Source organism: Puntigrus tetrazona, chromosome 12, assembly GCF_018831695.1.
Source record: "Puntigrus tetrazona isolate hp1 chromosome 12, ASM1883169v1, whole genome shotgun sequence".
Taxonomy (NCBI): Eukaryota; Metazoa; Chordata; class Actinopteri; order Cypriniformes; family Cyprinidae; genus Puntigrus; species Puntigrus tetrazona.
In genome coordinates, this window is record NC_056710.1 from 963,837 (window position 1) to 985,548 (window position 21,712).

General features: G+C 36.2%; 2 protein-coding genes and 1 long non-coding RNA gene across 9 annotated transcripts in view; 1 reads left to right on the plus strand and 2 right to left on the minus strand.

Annotated features, from left to right (window-relative positions):
• LOC122355070 overlaps positions 1–15,949 on the minus strand; it is a 32,759-nt gene extending 16,810 nt beyond the window's left edge. For both annotated transcript variants that reach the window (XR_006252166.1, XR_006252165.1), the window contains exons 1-2: positions 15,892–15,949; positions 15,655–15,775 (exon numbers count right to left, since the gene is read on the minus strand). This is a non-coding gene — a long non-coding RNA (uncharacterized LOC122355070). The remainder of the gene's footprint in view (positions 1–15,654; positions 15,776–15,891) is intronic.
• Positions 15,950–17,596: 1,647 nt separating this feature from the next.
• Positions 17,597–19,387, plus strand: si:ch211-131k2.2 (protachykinin-1). 6 transcript variants are annotated; one of them, XM_043254255.1, is made up of 6 exons: positions 17,597–17,818; positions 17,976–18,072; positions 18,324–18,356; positions 18,909–18,986; positions 19,077–19,148; positions 19,246–19,387. In XM_043254255.1, exons 1-6 carry the CDS (start codon positions 17,705–17,707, stop codon positions 19,281–19,283), a joined length of 432 nt encoding a protein of 143 aa, XP_043110190.1. In that variant the 5' UTR covers positions 17,597–17,704; the 3' UTR covers positions 19,284–19,387. The 6 variants fall into 6 exon arrangements, with proteins under 6 accessions (XP_043110190.1, XP_043110193.1, XP_043110188.1 ...); XM_043254258.1 differs by having other exon boundaries at positions 18,936–18,986; XM_043254253.1 differs by having other exon boundaries at positions 19,243–19,379.
• The window catches only part of kat7b (K(lysine) acetyltransferase 7b), a 7,249-nt gene continuing 4,700 nt past the window's right edge, over positions 19,164–21,712 (minus strand). The window contains exons 11-14 of the mRNA XM_043254251.1: positions 21,390–21,483; positions 20,764–20,910; positions 20,540–20,646; positions 19,164–19,959 (exon numbers count right to left, since the gene is read on the minus strand). Of these exons, the coding sequence (XP_043110186.1) occupies positions 19,858–19,959; positions 20,540–20,646; positions 20,764–20,910; positions 21,390–21,483 (450 nt within the window). The 3' untranslated portion in view covers positions 19,164–19,857. The remainder of the gene's footprint in view (positions 19,960–20,539; positions 20,647–20,763; positions 20,911–21,389; positions 21,484–21,712) is intronic.

Sequence of the window (21,712 nt, forward strand, 5' to 3'; positions counted from 1 at the left end):
TCTCGTATTTAAATCTGCTTTGAAAACTGTATAACATTTTTTAAAAATTCTTTTTCATTATTATGAAATGTATTACGGGTTAGTGTTAGCTAATCCTAACCCCTTTCCATCACTGACTCTGAAGCAGTCATATTGAGGGACCTATATCCAGAACAGAACACCTTAACAAATGCATAGCAGTTTCCTGGCAAGCGCCCAAAGTCTCTCGCACTGAAGCCACCGCGCTGTCTCTGAAGATGTCTCTAAACATTCATTCCCCCGCCACCCAACTACGACACGCCGTCACCCGTGTAACGCGGCGCAGTGACCTCACTGTCAGCCAAAACGTATGGAACCAATTTGACGCGTTCCCCTCTCCTCTTCCTGTGCGGATGGGTCAAATCCGCGCACATCTGGACCCTCCTCCAGCTTTACAACAACCAGACCCCTGCGCGTCGAGATGAAACGGCAAAATCGGAGAAACCGTAACCTCCTGACGCAGGCAAGCGAATACGAGGCCAAAACATGGGCAGGGACGCCTCACAACCGGACAGAAATGCCAAGCATGCGTTAACGCTCGCGTCACGCCGCGCTTTTCGGACATTTATGATTCTTCTACGGTAAGGTGTGCGGGTCAAAGACTTAATCGGCTGCAACAGTCACTCCTTTCGAATGCGGAGCAGCCGGACAGCTAATGCATGCAAACGTAAATCAAGGACAGACAGGTTCTGCTGTTTGGCGCACCTTCGATTCAGCTCTTGCCCCGAGGTGGATTCCCTCACACACACACACACACACACACACGGCTCATTCTTTGGCCTGCTCTCACATGCTGTGGGGAGTGTTGGCTGCCTGGCCTCTCTGGTCAGGTCCGTTGCCAAGCCTCAACCCAGAACTGTGAGGCCTGTGTTTGCCGCACGGAGCCTGAGCGCTCTCCCTCAGCCTTGTTTCTAAATACACTGCGGCTTCAAGGAACAGCTCTCTCAGCAGCTGGGCCGGCAGCCATGGAAAATGTGGACGCAACTAGAAAGACCAGGAAGAGGGAGGTGTGGAGGTGTTACTTTGTTTTCGGAGGTTTGTAAAAACCCCCTCCCCTCGCGAGGGCTTGCTTTAAAGCGCTCATAAGCATTTCTGACAGCTTGTGATGTTCCCCGAGGTTTTAACACGTTGTTAAAGCCCGCCGTCCCTCGAGGAATCTAGAACTGTCGTTTCTGCTCATTTGGTTTCTTTGTCTGCCGTTAAAGCCGAGTCGGCCGTCCAGGTGCTCCATTCGTGGGCAAATTCACCTGATCGAGCCAAACCGAAAGCGAACGCAGAGCGCCGTGGCGATGGGCGACATGTAAAGTAGCCCGCCCGAGAGCGCCGTTCGGCGTAACTGACGTAGCGTGTCATAGTTAAGCCGCTGAGTGCTGTAATTATCTAATGAAATTACATACTGCTGATCTGGCAGAGTGGGTGAGTTAGATTTTGACACCCCACCTGACTTTCAGTCGTATAATGACAGGCTTTCACTCTAATGATGTGTGTAATATGTTTATTTACTACGGCCCTTTCATTTTAATGACATAACAGAGCGCTCCAGCAATGCTACAGCGATACGCGCTCCAGGATTAACTCTGGTGTACGGAATGATGAAGTAAAAGATGATTTTGAATACGTGGCGTTTGCCAGAAACACAAAACTCTCCACCGCGATGTCAAATATGTAAATAAATAAACAATTACGAACGTAAAGAACAGCTAATAATTTCTAATAAAAGTCAAACAAACAATTAAGCATTAAAATTAATACAAATAAAAGTATATCGTTTATAACAACTCAATAAAGATAAAAAACAAAAATATAGAATATTTTAAAATATATACATAATAAATATTTTTTTATGTTTCAAATAAATACATACTGATAACTAAGAAACAGTATTTTTATAATATTGTACATAAATAATTTCTGACAACTTTGAATAAATTAATAAAGAAATAAAGAAAAACTTATCATTTATAATAAGCAACTCAATAAAGATTAAAAAACAAAAAAACTGATTTTTTTAATATTTAAAAATAAATGTATAATAAATACAATACCTTTTTTCAAATAAATACATACTATCACTAAGAAAGAAAATGTAATACAAGAGAAACTGAAACATAATAATTTATAATATTGCACATAAATCATTTCTGACCACAACTTTGAATAAATTAATAAAGAAATAAAGAAAAGCTTATCATTTATAATAAACAACTCAATAAAGATTGAAAAACTAAAGAAAATTATATTTTAAAATAAATATATAATAAATAAAATATAAAAAGTATAATATTGTACATAAATATTTTCTGACCACAACTTTGAATGATTAAATAAATAAATAAATGACTTTAATTCATAAATAATTTAGAAATGAGCAAATAAAAGTAATAACTCAAAGAAATAAATGCATAAAAAGAAGAATGCTATTAGCCTATGATAAATAAATAAAAAGTTTATCATTTATAATAAACAACCAAGTAAACGCTGATAAAAACTCAATAAATAAAGCTTGAAAACAAAATTCGAATAGCTTAAAATAAATACAGGCAATCAAAAAACAAATACTGAAAGAAAGAAACGTAATAATTTATAATACTGTACATAACCAAATAAATTCTGATTACAACTTTAAATAAATGAACAAATTAATAAATAAATAGTTATTTTAGTTTATAAGCAAAGAAATACATTTCAATAACAAACAAATAAATAAATACATAAGTATATACATAAGTAACAAAAAATGAATATATGCTGACAACAATGAAAACAGAGAAAGGTTTTATAATAAACAAATACAAATAAGAACCATTAAGAACACATACTTGTTTTAACGTGGCCAAACTGTTGAAGGTTTTATAGCGGTTAATGACTTTACGTCTGGTTTTTTTTACGTATGCATAGGTTTAAAATAACATGTTGTAAGAAAAGTAAACCGTTATGAAGAAGCCATTCAAATGCGAGGCTTGTTTATGACAGAGTTTACAGATGAGGTCACTCCGGATCTTGATTAAAGACCCTTCAGACTCAGTCTAATTGCAGGTGCAGAGCAGTCTGGGATTCTGTGGCCAGTCAAAGAGTGATTCAGTCAGTTGAGAAACCGACGGAGCCATCGTGCGAAACTCTAATGGCAACCGGTCGACGGTGAGCCGAGATCACAAGCCTCTCGGCCTCCTCTTGGCGGCTTATCAAAACGTCTGACGATGATGGCAATCAAAATCTAATCAACACAGTTTGGAGGTCATCCAATAGAACTCCTTAATCACTCACTGCCAAATTAAAATGAAAGCAGCTCTAAACCGCAGCTAATCAAACAGGTATCTGAAGTAAATCAGAAACCGACTGTGACATTTCCACAGACGCTTTTTCCCAATATGCTGTAGGTTTTTTTCGATGGTGTTGGAGTATATGGAATATCTAAGAAAACATAGTCGGTGAATTCAACGTTCGACGGTAAAACGTTCTCAGAAGGTTCTCTCAAAAAGTTTCGAACAAACAATCTTCAAGTACCATTGGTCGCGCATTTGTTCGATTTCTCTGCCGTTTAATAATGTTCTCCCAACATTAACACAAAAACAATATTTATCCATCGTTCATGGAACATTGAAACATTGGAGCTGAACGTTCTTCTAAAAGTCGCTACTTTTGTGAAATGTTCATCTGACATTCAAAAGCAGCAAAGTTCTAAAATGGAATAGTTCTTTAACCTTTGCATAACCGAAAAAAGTGTTCAGAGAAAAAGTCTGTAATAATGACTTTATAACTTATCGCGAAATGTTGACCAGCTCTAATCCGCAAAACCATCTATAAGGCATCTTGATGTTGTTAAAGTCACGATTTAACGACGTGAGCGCGTCATGTACGCGGTTGTAATTTGCATATATTAGCCAGCCACCAATTAGCAAAAATGTAATATGTGGAATATACGCTACATAGCGAAGCTTAACCGCTTGACTGTTAATATCTGTAATCTATACCGTCATCCAACTCTAATCTAATCAAACGGCGTCAAGATATTAGAAAATTATAAACATTACCATCGTGATTGTAAAGCTTCGTTAAAACAACGTGCTTTGTGAAAACCCCAAACAAATACTTAGCGCCACTCACTTTGCATTCATTAAAAAATGAATGCAAAGTGACAAGCTCGTGTGACTGCATATTGCAGTTTAAAACGTATCTTTGCGTAATGTGCTTAAGAAATGAGCGACGTTACAAGCAATTCATCCCATCGATCGACTGAAACGGAACACAAACTACATAGCATGCTAGCATTGAGTCTTTGCTGGCTTATTTGTCTAGGAGTGTGCGCTTGTAACTGCAGCGCTGCATGGAGACGTGGGTTTGGCGCTGTTTGATCTCTATAGGAGGGATGCAGAGGGCTTCCTCTCTAATCTCTGTCTCTAAATGAAGGCCGGCACTTCAGACGGGAGATCCAAGCGGACATAAACCCTGCAGGAGGTGCGCTGGTGGCTGGTGCGCTTCTCCGTCTAGCGTCTCGGCGCACAGGTGTACCCACATCCAACTCACCACAAGCGAACATGAATGTTTCTACACTCGTGTGTGCCGTTTTATTCGAATTCGGCTCGTCGTTAACGTAAAACAACCCAGCGATGTCTAACTTTAAAAGGGTTTTATTTTGTGATGCTGACTGTACAATTTTTTCTGATTGTTTATAATACAAAAACTATAATATCGTTACGAAATATTGTTTTATTATAAATATCATTTACATTTATTATTATATTCTGTTGTAATTTTTATATTGCTTTAAAAAAATCATTTAAAATGTTATGAAATGAAGAGACTGCGAAAGCAAACCAACAAGCTTAACTCCAATATGGTTTCAAAATGATGGATACATGTAAATAGAAAAATTGTTTAAAAAAAGCTTAACCGTACATATATATACAGTATATATATTTATACACATATATATATATATATATATATATATATATATATATACACATATATATATACACACACATATATATATATATATAAAAACCCATAAAGGTCAATTGAGCTTGAAATGTATGGTTTGTTAGGATAGGGCAATATCTCGCAGAGATGCAACTATTTGAAAATCTGGAATCCGAGGGCACATAAAATCTAAATATTGAGAAAATTAACTTTAAAGTTGTCCAAATCAAGTTCTTGCATATTACTAACAAAACAACAACAACAAAAAGTTTTTATGTATTTACAGAAGGAAATGTACTAAATATTTTCATGGAACATGATCTTTACTTAATATCCTAATGATTTTTATTTGGCATAAAAGAATATATGTTATAATTTTGACCCGTATAATGTATTTTTGCCTATTGCTACAAATACACCTGTACTGCTTATGACTGGTTTTGTGGTCCAGGGTCACATAGTGTTTTTGCATAATGCCACATTGACACCTGCAGATGATAATATTCGTTTTGTTACAAGTGCTTTTTACTAAATTTGTAGCCATTTTAGTCTCAAAAACGTGATTAATCCACTCTAATAAATACACCAAAGTATTTGTGTGATGGCGACCCGAGCAGTAAAAACTTAAAACAAAGATAGTGACAAAAACTGTCTAAAAATACAACTGTAGAGGGCTTAAAAACAGTACTTTAAGGACTCTCCATCACAATTTCAATGCAGAATACAGATCAGCCAATCAGAATCAAGTATTCATCAAAACTTCCATTAGAGCCCCAAGCGATCCCACTGGCTCTAATAACTTTTAATGGGCAAACTCTCTGTAGTGCCTGATTAGAATTCCTACAAAACCATGTCATTTTGTTTAAACTATTATAATGACCTTTAATGTCTTCAGCTTAAGTACTAGCATAGCACACGTATACCCAATCAGCCTAATAGCTTAGCTTATTCTACGCTCTATGTTTCGAAGCATGGCCGCTGGTTTGAGCTGGTTTAAGCTGGTCTTAATCAACCAGCTCCTGTTCAAAACCAGCTGAGGACCAGCTCATGACCAGTTAAGGACCAGCTCAAACCAGCGGCCATGCTTCGAAACACACTTAAGCATTAAGCTTAAGCAGCCTCCCCATGGTTTTGCGAAAATTCTGTTATAAAAACAACGTAATTAACAGTTGATTTGTAATGAAATTCAATATTTTTATTTCGGTTTTTGTTGTATCCGTGCTGTTTCTAACCACCAGAACACCAGCAAATGGCAAAAATAGCCAAAATGAAACAATGACTTTACAATTGCGACAAACAGACACACACACACACACAGACACACACACACACACACAAAGCATTGTGCTATACTTAAGAAGAATTTGTGTTTGTCCTGGTGTCTTTATTTATTTTGGTGTAGGTGCTGCGGGTGGGTGGATCGTCTGGGTCTGTTTGTGCTGTGTCTCTTTTTTGTTTGGTGTATTTAAAGAGACTCAACATTCCAAGTGTTTCTTTTCTTTCTCTCTCTCTCTCTCTCTCTCTCTCTTTCTCGAAGGAACTGTGATGTGTTGCAGCAGTTCTGAACGTTAGGTGCGGGTTCTGGCACATCTTTGGGCTGACTGTAGCGTCGCACAGCAATGTTGACGAACAGAACAATTTGCACGGTATAGGTATGACGGAGCTATGACATTGCAGCGTTTAGGAGCTTTTAATTGTGTGTGTGTGTGTGTGTGTGTGAGAGAGAGAGAGTTGTACTTCCTGTCTACATTTCTCCGGCCCACTTAGACAGTGAGGGAATCTGGGCGGACTGCTGGCCACATGACATTTCTGTGCTCTCGCAGAGTGATGTGTTCAGTCCTTCCCTCCCTCCCTCCGCTGCTCTTCAAAGCTTCGACATGTCATCTCCCACCACAAAAACAGAGGTGGGAAGACTCACTGGCGCTACCGCTGCCTCAGGGTGTCTGGCGCTAAAGCCGCCTGCAAATACAGCAGGCAGCGGAGGAGGGGAAGAAATGTACCGTATGTATTAAACAAGCTTCGTAAAAGTCGACGGCATCGAACTCTGTGTGAGTTTCTGCACGATCGTGAGAGATAGCTAGCTATCGGGGAGTTTTCAGTACTCTTTGCGCGTTTTTATTAGTTAGAACTATTGGGTATGGTAGGTGATCTATTATCCAACCATTACCGCAGCATGAAAAGTGGCTCGTTTTAAACACATGAACGTCTGCGTGAGACCATAATTTAGACTTTTTCTACGTAAGGTTTGGATGATGAGGTCATTCTACTCTACTACGCTGCTTTTTATGTTATTGAAAGAAGTCTCTTCTGCTCAACAAGGCATTTATTTGACTGAAAATGCTATAAAAAAAGTTAATATTTGAAAAAAGCAGCAGAATTTTCAGTGTAAATTTCAGCTTTCAGTGTCGAGTGATCCTTCAGAAATCATTGTAATATACTAATCTGCTGCTACGGAAAAATCGGTTATTATAAATGTTAAAATATCTGTTTTTTGCTGATATTTTGTGGACACCTAGATACACTACCATTCGAAAGTGTGTGCTGTTGAAGATGTGCTGAACTTGTGCTGAACCCGATTAAAGAACTGAAAAAAGATCGTGGCTTCCACAAAAATATTGAGCAGCAAAAACCTTGAAAATAATAAGAAATGTTTGAGCAGCGAATCAGCATATTAGTAAGATTTCTGAGATTTTTTTCAAATATTGCTGTGTGGATTCATCAAGCGCTCATCATTCATCTGCTAATATAATAATATAAATATACTGCATAAATAATAAAACTTTTTATAATTATAATATTATATTTGTATAATTTTAAATTGATGTTTACTTAATGTTTAATACTAAATACATAAGCATACTAATCAAGGTTTTAAAGGAATAGTTCACCCAAAAATGAAAATTTTGGTATATTTTACTCACTTCCAAGCCATCCTAGGTGTATATGTGTTTCTTCTTTTTATTTATCCTGGCTCTTCCAAGCTTGGTAATGCGGGTGAATAGCGGCCATTATTTTGAAGCCCAGTAAATCGGATATACAGTCGTGAAACTAACCTATACGCCCTCAGGAGGTTATACCGTCATTGTCATTTTTGGGTGAACTATATGACAGGTCATAAAACGTAGTAGTAAACTTTATAAACACATCCTGAGGGTTACTTCCATCAACTGACCTTTTATTTTTAAAATAATACGAACTAAAACCGCAACTTCATTGTGCAGCTGACATATATAAGTAAAAAGACAGCATATAAATCAAATATTAATGTGTGACATACATCCAGGCTAATTATAATAGGCTGAACAGTCCATAGCAACATCCACCTAGCAGCAAGACAAACACTGCAACCATATTATGTTGACGCTTATTATTAATATTGAAGTCAGTATAACAATTTAGCATTACTTAGCAAAGCTATATCTACTCTAACCGCTAAAGATGTGAGAAATATGGTGAAAAAGTCTATTGAACGTGTGCACATAGTGTAAAACTGTTCTGGCAGACAATATATTAATTAAATAAAATACTTAGCACACTTTAAAAAGAGCGCTTTGTAGTCATTTCAAATTAAACTACATTTAAATCCTTATGTTTTTTGGTTTTTTTATTTTGATGTGCTGACTATCATATTAAAACGCTTATTAACTAAATGCATTAATAGTAGTATTTTTTTATTATTATTATTATTATTATTATTTCAAATATGCAAACAAGTGTCCGAAAACTTTACATTCAGTTATTACTTCAAAGTATATTATTTCTATAACGAACCCACTGAATTGAGCATGAAGGAAAGCAGTGCCTGGGACAGTGTATACTTTAGCACTCATTTTACAAAAATATAGGAAAAGAAGATCCTGAAGTATAAATCAGTGGCATGCTCTCGGGCTCATCTGAAGTGCTGTTGTGCGGTAGTAACTGTAGGAACGCATTAAAGCACACTAGATCTGATAATTACAGAGGAGGTCAAACAGACATGAGGGATACGTCAAATTCTAATCTATCCTGACATGACTGACACAATGCCACATTATGAATCGACTGCCATTTTCCTCTCTGACATTTGTCCAGTTGCGCGACTCTCCCAGTCTACCCATTATGCTCTTGGCTTTTGCACCTCTGTGGTTCACCAGAGGAGCTAGATATTGGCTGGAAGACAAAGCAAGCAAATTTGACCATGCAAAGCAGAACACTGCGGGGTGTTCTGAACGGAGTCGCCACAAGATTGGACGAAAAATAAAAAAAAACTTTTACAGAGTTCATTATGTGTGCCGTTGTAATTTCAAACTGCTGAAAGGAAAAAATGCAAGGACATAACCATGATAACAAGCTTGCAGGTTTGGTTTCCGTATGCAGCCGTGTGATCAGCTGTCTAACAGGCGAACACGAAGCGCTGCTAAGAGCTTTCCGGACAAATGCATGTCGGTGACTGTTAAAAATGGTAAATAGCTGCTTGTGTTGACTGTTATGTTGTTGGCAAGAAAGCTCGCTGTTAATTACACGGTGTACGAGTGTGTATATCGATGCATGTGGGTTATTGTTTATAAGGGACCCACATCAACACACAAGGTCTGTGAGAAAATGTCACTGTGTCCATGACTGATGTTTGTTTGAACTGGCAACCGTTCACTGCACAAAATGCTGGTTGGCACCTAATAAAGTGGTGGGCATATAAATACTAATGTAAAAATAACAGAAATAGGTCGATATGTTCACCGGGTCTGTCTCGGGACTTAACATTCCCAGTGTTTCTACTTTCCAGTTGTCTTTATTTAATAATTAATAGTATGTATCAAGCACCACTGACAAAATATATAAACTAGTGCTGTCAAACAAGTAATCGCATCCAAAATAAACGTGTTTACATACATGCATGTGTGCTGCATATTTATAGTGTACATATAAATACAGCATGTTATTTACATGCATATACATTTATATATTGTATTATTATATTGTATATCAATATATTTAATGTACATCCATGCATGTGAATGTATTTACTTTTGCATAATACACACACATATATTATGCAAACAATTAAATTTGACAGCACTACTATATACTTTTAAATGAATAATACATTCAGTATAATACATCATTTTTTATATTACATTATGTTATTGTGCGCGCGTTTAGATTTAACACAGAAAAAGCTAAATATTTCCAAGAACTTGTGAAACGTGTGTATAATTCCTGCAATACACAGAACCCCTTTTTAGTGCGTTCCTACATAGAATTATGCTACACCAAGAATACAATATAGTTTATAATATACCGCGTGCTAAATATATACTACAAAACACGATTTATTATCAAAACACAGTGCTTGCGTGTCTTAGATCTGTTCGCGCGAGTCAAATGTTTCTCAGGCACAATGTATTTTTGTGCTTTGCAACATCAATGACTTGCAGTCTCATGTGACAACAAAAAAATTCAAATAAAAAAATGACAGCTGTCTCATAGGACCTGGAGGTTTTGCGGCTTGCCTTGGTGAAAGTGTGAGAAAAGAGAAAAAAATAATAAAAATACAAAAACAAAGTTACTGCCTCGAAGTCTCCTTCTCCTCTCGTGTGCCACAGGCCTCAAAAATCACAGAAAAATGACTCAAGGAACATGAGAATCAGGCCTTTGGGATCGAATATGCAATAGAACACTCTCTCTCGCTGACAATTTATAGCTCTGTGCTAGTCTGCATGTTACGCCCGCTATTGTGACTTACTAAGACTTTATTTCAGGAGTCTGTCTGCGCCATGCTAACAACCAAGAATGTTATATAACATGGTGCTGAGAGGATTTTGGCACTACTATCTGACATAGCATCACGTTATGGGGGTGAAACACTAAAAGCGGTTTTTGGTGTGAAATTACATCGATGCGAGTAACGGCGCGGATTGGGCATTTAAAAGATCCCAGTGAGGCTAGAGAGGAAGCTGTTTTTTACATGCAAGTGTGGAGTTGCTACATTTATACTCTTCACATGCCAAGTGTATTATTGTTTGTGTCGAAGGCCTGTGAATGCGAGCCAGCAAGCTCGCGAACGGCTACAATAAGCCGTAACTGTACATGAAAGATTTGTAAGATATTTCCACTTGTCCTTTAACAGTTACAGGTATGGTGGAGATGGTCCAAACACGAACGTCTAATACATCAAAATGTTGGGATGGTGCCACTGTTGTCACAGAAGTAGTTTGACTGGGAATTACGCAAGTATTTATTCTTTAGCCGAAGGTAATCGCATGCAATCCACGCTTCTTTATCTATTAGTGTGACTGGTTATTATTTTAACTGGAGACATAAATATGATAAATGTTGAGTTAATGTTGGTAAACAGTGCAGGCCTCCTCTAGAAAAAAAAAGAAGCAAAGGGGGACCAGTCGGAACGCTTTTAAAGCTTCACAAATGAAACAATACTGCCCTCTAATGGTGCAATGAAAATCCGTCACCTCTAAAATGTTTAAAGGGTGAAACTGCATAAGCATGTTTGAGAGGAAAGTGTGCTGTTTAGTTTATATTTATTAGAATTGTTTCGTGATGCATGGATTTGGTGTTGTTTTACAGTTTATAGATCGATTGGTGACCCAATTCTTTTCAAACTAAAGTACGTTGACCAAAAGTTAAAAGCGAAACCGCGCAAATCTGGCGCAAACAGAAAACAAAAAGGGCCTGCTTCTTAACCCTGCGAGACTCTGGGACGGCGGCGCTGTTAAATGCGGAAAACCCAAATCTTTCTGTATGACATTTTTTGCAATCGATGTGTGACATAATCCAAGATTATGCAGTTCCATCGGTTTATACACTGATAGTTTTGTGCAATATCTGAAGCACAAGTCAAGACAATAACAAATAGCGTGACTAAAACAAAGTATCATCTCTGAAGAGATACTGGCCTCACCCTGGTAAGATCACACCTGAGATAAAAAAAAAAGAATTGGTCGAAGCTACTCAAACCGTTCAGCCTGGTTATGTGATGACTCCATGGGAGGAGACCTCGGGGATCTTGGAAGGTCAAGGAGCGAGTAAACTTGTCAGACGGGAATTGTCCCCAAGTTTACGATCCTGGCTCCGTACGTAACAGCTGCATCTGAGTGGTGTCTGATTTCCATGAAAGGCACACTTGTGAACAATAATACCTGGCCAAATCAAAAAAAAAAAAAAAAAAAAAAAAAAGCAAACCTACCACCGAAAAACACACCCAAGATTTTTTTTTTAAGAGCAAAACGAAAAACAAATATTTTACCAACCGGTTTAGCAGATCTAATAATCACTATATGCAAATTATGCGTTAGATATATTACGTAATACGCGCAGGATTTTTTGTGTTATTTTAGACACTGACCTAAAGCCTATGCCTAAAGTATGCGTTTGCATGGACCGAATCGGAATGAAAGCCATTATTTCTAAGAAACTTCAGAAAGATCAGCCGTACTTTTTTGTGTGATGCTACACTCTAGTAAAACAAGACACGACAACCACAGACAATTCCTACTGTTAAAGTAACAGTAAACCTACAAGGACGTTAAATGTAGTTTGTTCTCGAGCACACTAATCTGAACAGTGGATCTGTCATCGCAGGATTAGAGCACAATCATTTAACAAAAGAGGCGTTTGAAGAGCTGAGGGCCTGTCCGCAGGGATCCTGTCTTTATTCTGCATAGACACAGTCTGTGAATTTTTTTTTTTTTAAATATGCCATCACATACAGTCTGTCTTGCGTGACGCACGGATGTATAGCTATACATTTATAGTCTAAGTAGCAAAAAACATTCATTACATTAACATTTATTTAAAGCACATTCCAAATATACAAAAAATACACTGCTTGTTTTTTAGAGCACATCTAATCCTAAAACAAAATAAAATGATTTTTTTTAACGTTGAGTATCATTTTTCTTACATCAGGTGTCTATTTCTAATGGCTATATTTCTGCAGTTTGGAGTACTTGCTGAGATTTATATGGTCGAAAATGTAAGAATTTCTGGCAGCTTGTAATGTAAATCAATTTTTATAATTGTATAGCCAATAACTTTAAATATCAGTTGTCCTAATAACAAGCCTAAGTAAGATCATATTTAAAACATGTTTTATGATCAGAGTTTTGATTTTGACTATTGTGGAGGCAAAACACATTTAAATACAGAGATAAATGAACAAATAAATCTGATATTTGATATGTTAACATGATTTTTACATCATGTATAGGTACTTCTGTTGCTTCTATTCAGTAAATAATCATCTTGAAATATTATTAACAACGTAAAACCTATGTGTTTATGAAAATCAATAAAGAAAAAGGTCAGCATGATCTAAAGTTTGACATTTTTACGATGATACTAAAACGTCTTTTTGCTTGTTAAATTATCAAGAATGAACTAACACCGTATTTCAGTCTGATTTACTTTTTAAATCTGACATACTTTTACACTCAGATTCAGTTAGCAGAGGATATTCATATCAAACTGTTAGTTCATTAACCTTCAATCGAACATATAAATTGAACACGAACCATTTTAAAGGCTGACAAAACCTGTTCCAGCACACACTGTTCAGCTCCTCTAAACGCAACCCAGGACCTGCACTGACAAAAAAAAAAAAAAAAAAAAAAAAATTGAACTTTACCAGATTTCGAATATCAGTTTCATCGGTCTGGTTTGAAAAAGGCTTCAGAAATTACAGGACAAGTTGAACTTCTAATAAAAAAAAAGCGAGACACGTCTTATCGCATCTAGTAAAAGCAACAATATCGGCAATCAGTTGATGCACAAAGGAAGTTGAAAGAGCTTGAGGAAAAGTCACGAGGTCAAAGTGGATGCAATCAAGAAATACAGATTCCCAGTCACGATTTCCCACCAAGATCACGACACTTCAAAAAAGCAAGAAAGGGCCGAGTTTCATGTGTTTGTGCGCCGTGTAAGCATTACTTTAAGACTGAAAATGATTTCATTTGTTTGAACAGAGCAGATGTACAGATCCAAATGTACAGATAAATGGCGAAAAAATGTTTGAATTGCACATAAAATTTCAATCCATTCGAGATTTGCCTAACTTATTGCGATGCATAACTGTCGTATTAATAAAAAAGGTCAGATTTCTGCATTAAAAAACCCACACATGCCATAATTTACAGACTCTTTGAGTTTGTTTGATTTTATTTCAATAATTACGTTTAACAAATCTGCAAAATCGGTTAAATCAATAACATATATTCTGTTAAAAATTTGAAACATCTCATACAACTATTTTTTTTTTCTAAAATGTAAATACAATATATGGAAAATTTGCATGTACATAAATGGTACGTTCATGTATGCTTTGTTTTTCTTAATAGACAGAGACTTTATAATGCAATTCAAACACATCAAATACATACAATCTCAAATTAAGTCCTACATTGGTTTCATAATCCTGTTCAACTAGTATCAATGGTATATTCCATCATAAACCTATGCCTAATATGGGCAAACAGTTGAGTATAACATGGTAATGTGGTGTCAGCATTGTCAGACCCCATTGAATGAAGCAGTTTTCATATGCAAATGAAGAGCCTCTGAATCTTTTTGATTCAGCACTCAACGTTAGACCTCTGTGGGCTTGGAAGCGCATGAGTGGCGTTCAGGTGAAATTATCGAAAATTGGTTTCTTGCTTTGTTAAGCACCTGTGGTGAGATCAAAGAGCACAAATCCCGCGTGTCATCTAGGTTTAAATGAGAGGTGTTTGTGTGAAGCTTGATACGTTAGTCATTTAGAAATTTAAAAAAAAAAACTTATAATTTAATTGTGGGACGAAGGCAAACAATGCACCGAGCTTTTAAAGTACTTCTGAATAAGTGCATTTTAATTGCTTCAAAGAAGCACGATTAATGCTTACGCGAAGGATTCTCAGACGTTGACGTAATCAAAAATATTTTAATGCCAGTTTATGCTCTTGCACTTGCAAAAACAAGGCACAAAACTCTTACCTTTCAGTGTAATAATATGCACCTTTGAAGCAAATGTAATGTTTTAGTTTTGTTTAGTTTTTAAACCTTGGGATGTTAGTTCAAAATTCAACCCGATGGTGGGATTACTTTAAACAGCCAATGTAAAATAGCTTCTGTTCCTTTCCAAACGCCTACTAGCTGGTACGAAATTCAGCTAAAATGGCAGCTTGCTTTATGGCAGCAATAAATGCACGTATAGAGCTATACACTGCGATTAAGCCGGGCATACACTGTGCGATTTTCATTTGCGATTTCTGACTCGTGCGACTCTTTTTTTGAATTATAGCTTTGTCGTGCAGCGTGCGGGGGGAAAGAGAAGCGATAAAATATCGGTCGCCTCGTAGATACAAACCGACTGCCCTCCAGTGCGCCTGCGCGAAAACAGAACTTGAGCCATTTTAGCTTTATTGCAGCAAAAATAGTGTAATTATTTTAAACGCAGGAAATGTGAATCATTGTCAATTTCGCATTCGGTGATAAAGACAAACACGAAATTATAAATATTTCGGTTTTAGAGCATGAAGGCGAGCCGGTGCGTATCTACCACACAAGCAGTTTGCAAACTTCTATGGCTGATATATGTAGCGAAAATTTATGTATTTATGTATATCGTGGTAAACAAGTTGTTTTCATAATTTTTTCATATATACATATATATATATATATATATATATATATATATATATATATATATATATCCAATTACATATGAAAATTGGATGTTTATCTGCTTACCCCAAGGGCATCCAAGATGTAAGTGTGTTTTTTCTTCAGTTGAACACATTCGGCTATTTTTAAGTTAAACCGTTACGTTATAGTCTGTCAGTCGTATAATGCCTGGCGTGGGGAACTTGATCTATGGGAGAGAAAAAAACATACTCAAAGAAATCCAAATTAACTTCAAATCGGTGTCCTAAGACACGAGACGAGCGGTTTGTGTGAAAAAACGAACAATATTTATATAGTTTTTACCTGTAGTACACAAACATGTCCGACTGCTCTGAGGGCGCGCACGCACGCATTGACGTCTTTACGCTTTGACGTCTGTACGTGCTCTGGCGTAGTTTAAATTCGCTAGACGTGGTGTACTAGAGGTAAAAAACTATATAAATACTGTTCGTTTTCTCACACAAACCGCTCGTTTCGTGTCTTAGCACGTAAAAATAAATAAATAAAAATATAAATATTCTGTTTTCATTGCTGGTTTGTGTAATTCATGTCTTAGAGCTAACGTTAAACGTCAAAATGTCATCAATTTATATTTACCACAAACATTGTTTTACTTTTATTTTTGGAATAATAAACATTATTACATAAACTGTAATAAATAGCCTACTGTAGTATGCTTTAGTTTTTACTACAGTAAACTAGTGTGTTGAAGTAGGCTATAATATAGCCTATAGATGTAGAAAACAGTACAGTATTGGGTAAAGTCATTTGTTTATATTACTATAGTCGTTATATTACCACAGCAACTATAGAATTACCCCAACAAATTAATTCATATGGTTCAAAAATACCATAATATTTAGGCTACTATGAATTAGTACTATAAATTAAGCTACAAAAAAGCTTCAAGTTTAATTGCTGGCAATGTTAAGAAGATCTATAATATACTAAAAATCATTCACCTGACAATCTAGCATCTAGTCTTTCATGCAATTTGTTTTGTACAGGTTTTGAGTTTCTTTTGGCAACCGATTAATCGTATAAGTTCAGATAAAGCGCCAAGTGAAAGAAAATTTAATCCAGTATTTGGTAGCAATGGCTGGTCATCTCAGGCAGTTGGTTTAGCCTGTGTAAGGAAAGTCAATATATATTTCAGAAAGATAACATTAGCCCAAAACACCAGGGTTATGCATATGAACTGACAAGTTCTAGCCATCTAAATCACTTCTTGGCAAAACATATAATTTAAACTTATTTTCAACAGATCACAGACTGCTAAGTGGTATAATCAGACAAGTTACAGTTTCTCTAATAGCAAAAAAAATACGACTAGAGCAATTAGAGTTCACTGATTTTGTAAATCCAGGCTTATTTGGAAGCAACGGGCTTTCGCTCACGGGGAGTCAAGCGTAATTTAGTATATGAATAGAACTTACTGAACAATTAAGAACTTAGTGAGTTAATCGCTGCTACTTGCGCAACAGAAGGGATTGTTTGCCAAGCCCTGCCGATCTGTTTGGCTCCGAAAATATAGTTAGAAACAAGTAATACAATCAATACTAGATTTATATGTTTTACAAAAAAAAAACGAGGTCCGTGTCATGGCTGTAATGCAAGTTTGATTCATTGATTTTGTCATAAATACTCTGAATTCATCCTTTGTTTATATTATTATAATATACCCATGACTCTAATATATTAATCTTCCATAGGAGAGCTTAATAATCGATTTTAAAAAACGACAACCAACAAACAAAAAGAATAACACATTGTTTTGTTAGATTTTTTTGCATTTTCATTGTTGTGCGATGGGTCGATTAATCAGAACCCGGGAATGGAAATGGAGCCATTGATCACTCAAGTCAAGTGGATGTCGTTTTGCAATAAATGCATTATATGAATTGATTACGGCAGAGAGATGGTGTGACGATCTGAGAGCTTGGAGGGGGCTGGCAGCCGTATGGGTATAAATGCATCCGCCACCGTGTGAAGAACAGAAAAGACCCCGCTGCCGGCCGGACACATCTCTTAGCTGAGAAAGATCTTTCTTTTGAATAAGCTCAATTTCAGTATTTTACCTACTATACGAGTTTTATCTCGCACATCTTGGTTCCTTATGGACATTTGGAAAGTCTCAGTGCTAATGCTCGCCATACTTGCTCTTGCCTGCAGTGTGCGAGGATTGTCTTTCACTCCAAACAGAGAACCCTGGATTTCAGATAACTGGGAGGTGAGAAATGTTTTGTTTTGTTTTTTTATGGAAGTAAAAATATTGAGTAATCGAAAAGGTTACGGTTAAATCGGTTTCATCAGTTACAAGTGTTTTTTCCACCGTGGAACCAAAACAATGAAGAGCATTCAGCGAAACGCTTTGGTTGTTTGATCAGGATGAACCAGTGGAGGAGACGCTAGCCAGTCAAGTGGCAGGTCTGCTGAAGAGGTCGAAATCTCATCAGTTCTACGGACTAATGGGAAAACGCTCCGGTAAGATTCGGTTTTGTTGGTTCCAGGGCGCAAAGCATCTGCAAGAATTACGTTCCGTTTACCTTGTTGCAATGCTTGGTTGTTACCACAAAGTAGAGTGAAGTCTAATTTTAAAAAAATATATATTAACAGATATTAACAAAATATTTACTAATTCAGTCATTTTTACATAACTCGCATTGTTTAATCAAATTATATTAAGAATTGTTGATATTAAAAAAATATTCTAATTTTTATTTTACTTGTTCTAGAAGTTGTCCAGCCTGTGAAAATGGAACGAAGAAGTGAGTAAATTCAATTAACATATACATATATATATATATATATATATATATATATATATATATATATCAACATCCAGGGTTTCTGCAGGTTTTATAAAGGTATTTTTAGAAAATTTAAACCATTAAGGTGAACAAAATATCAACGTTTTCGGAATGTAAACACTTTCTGAAAATATAAGTTACATTGTTTTCCCCATGAAAATACGGTCTTGTTTTCCAGCACTAATCTCTAATAAGAACCTTATATTAATATTAATACAAAATTATCCAAAACACATTTGTTCATTTTTTTAAGCATAAATGTGTCGTTTCTCAGACAATCACGCCCATTTTTTTTAAATTTTGCCAATTTATCTTGATTTAGGGATGTGTAGGTATTCGTATTAGACACAAGACTAACATATTTTACAGAAAGATATTATCAGCTGCTGTACGTTTAACAGTTAATGCCGTGACTATGAACTTGGTATTTTCTGCTCCTGTTTGAAAGGGTTCTGCAATTCAGGAAGGGCATATTAAAACCAACAGGTTGATTTTTTTTTTTTTTACCAGAGGTTAAAAACATTAATTTTTCCAAAGGGCATAAGGGAGACATGTTTGTGGGACTGATGGGCAAGAGACCTTCAGGAGGTATGGCTCTACACTGCTCGCTTTGATTAAAAGTGTCTGCTAATCGGCTAAGTTTAAACATGAAAAACAGATTTTCACATTAATCTGCAGGCGATTCGAGAAAAACGACCCCAGAGACCAGCACGGCAACGGACAAATCCGGAGATTTGAAAAAACAAACCGGTACGCCTCTAAAAGAACTGTGTCAGAACTGTATTTATGCAAAAATGATGAAAAACCAGCAGTTTATAAATGTGAAATCATGTTTTTCAAACAGCAGATGCGCAAGAGGAATGGGACAGACTGCAGTACTACTGATGACAGTATCCGGCGCTCTATTAGACTTCACCAGTCTCTGTGAATCAATACACAATTATTCTCCACTCTTAACACCAACGTAATAATTCATGAGGACATTATTTATGAGCATTAAGCAAGTAAATGTCTTGCTTCAGGTATCAAATGTGATGTAATAAAAAGTACGTATCAAACATGAGTTTTTATCCCAGTTCTGATTTAAATGAAAACATTCATTCACAAATCTTTCACCACAAAAGATACAAACTTCCAAATGTAAATCTATTTTTTTTTTTTTTGGTAAGGCCTCATTTTTCACTATATTCTACTGTTGAGAAACTATTTTTTGCTTTAAAAAAACTTTTTAAAATATACGCTAGGGCATAGACAATACTTTGGCCGGAGAAAAATATGAATGAAACGATTTCAAAAAATAAATAGCACTGTATAAACAAAAGTGAGAGATTCCAGAGATACAAAGGGCACATATAAAGAGACGTCTGGAGCCATTGCAAAAGACACTGTTGATGGAGTCATTAAAAAAAACAAAAACAAAAAAAAACAACGGCAGTACGAAACGTAGCGTGTAAGTCCATTAGGTTCCTTTGGGAGGGGTCCATTTTAGAGAGCTGGGGTCTATGGTCTTGTTGTTGCTGCCCCTTTTGGTCTCTTTAGCCTTCCACTCGTCAATCAGGTCCTGTGCCATTCCGAACAAAAGGAGAACCAGAGAAAAAAAAAAAGACAATTAATATAAAGCATACACAATCTCCAGCAAGCAAGTTACATTTTAATTGAATGTTATCCTTTATGCACATTTCCCAAAAAAAAAATCTACACTTAAAACTATGGAAATGCATTTGAACTTTGAATGCCATTTTTATTCCATAGAGCACAAATAAATACAAACAATAAATATTCCTTTGGAAAAATTATTGCTTAAAATCAAAAATGCAATGATATTTTTCAAGAGAACAGAAATGTAATTTACTACACTACAATGCTGACGTTTTTTCCTTTTCACTAAATAAATTGTATTTTGGCTTTAATTGTATTTAAAGTTTAATACATTTACATCAACATACTTAAATTATGGGGGAAAAGAGAGAAACGACAGGGGAAAAAGACATTAGTGATATATATATATATATATATATATATATAGAGAGAGAGAGAGAGAGAGAGAGAGAGAGAGAGAGAGAGAGAGAGAGAGAGAGAGAGAGAGAGAGAGAGAGACAGAGAGAGAGAGACAGAGAGATATAAAAACAATTTTCGGATACCTGTCGCTTCAAGACCAGATGCTTCCCTTTCCAGTACTTGAGCATTTGAAGTGACTGCAGAGTACTGACAATATCCACAGGATTCACTGCCGTCTCTTGACTGATCTCTGATGAGGGCGGAATAAAAAACAAAAACAAAGCTAAACCCACAATCATTTTACAGGGATGTCACGGTGAACGTGCCTATGAACATTCCCTTGCATTGCAGGGGCAAATCATCTTACCCTTGATGGAGATCTCTTTGCCCTTAAAGTTGTACATGTACCGTAGCAGCACTTCCTTCCAGTAGCTGCGATAACTGATGAGGCCCAAATCTGAGAGAGGGCGCTCAGGAGAACCCACCTTCTCCTCAACCTTTGACAGGAGGTAACCTAGAACCATAAGACAAAAGACAGTGATGAATAAAAGAATCATAGATCATGACATTACAACTGCATCTGCCATATATAAAAGGTCTATGACATAGATGACAATATAAAGTTAAAATTTACAATATAAAAATGTAGATTGTCACAGAATTTTACATTTTAACAGTGAACCTCTGTAATAACTCTAAACCTTTTTTAACACAAAAAAAATACATTTTTGATTAAATTTTCAAATGTTAAACCCTATTGTTCTAACAATTATATGATTTAATGAATAATTAGTGCTTAATTTTATTATTTTTACTGAGACTATTGTTATTAAATGAACATTCATAAAATTTGCAAAAACAAAAATTCAACTCATGAAGTTTTTTACAACGTATTAATGATTAGAATTAAACATGAATATAAATTGCCATCTAAGATGTTTGTCACTAAACATCTGTCTGCACGTTTATACAGGTCATAACAACGGTACTCACTGAAATCAATCAGCATCTTGCCGTAGCCCTGCCTCATGTACTGTGGCATAGTCAGGATACAAGACACGTTGTAATTCAGGAATGAGTTCTTCTCCTGCACAAAACAGAGAAGTAGTTTAGCCGGTGTGCATGTTACATGACAGCTCATCAGGTCAACATCTCTCAAAACCGTTCACAAGAGTAGCCTTGTATTTGCATGTTTTGCGGGTTTGAGATTTTCAGTACTCTGTAAATGCTCTTCAGTCTGGTTAGTACCCCAAAGAAACACTTCAGTTCAGATTTTAGTTTTTAATTCACATTAGACCCTTGGATTGGCACTCCAT

Excerpts from the sequence above, each read along its gene's own strand:
- si:ch211-131k2.2 (XM_043254253.1), top strand. The coding sequence starts at position 17,705 with ATGGACATTTGGAAAGTCTCAGTGCTAATGCTCGCCATACTTGCTCTT. Across the intron at positions 17,819-17,975 it reads GGATTTCAGATAACTGGGAG|GATGAACCAGTGGAGGAGAC; the intron begins GTGAGAAATGTT and ends TTGTTTGATCAG. Across the intron at positions 18,073-18,323 it reads ACTAATGGGAAAACGCTCCG|AAGTTGTCCAGCCTGTGAAA; the intron begins GTAAGATTCGGT and ends TACTTGTTCTAG.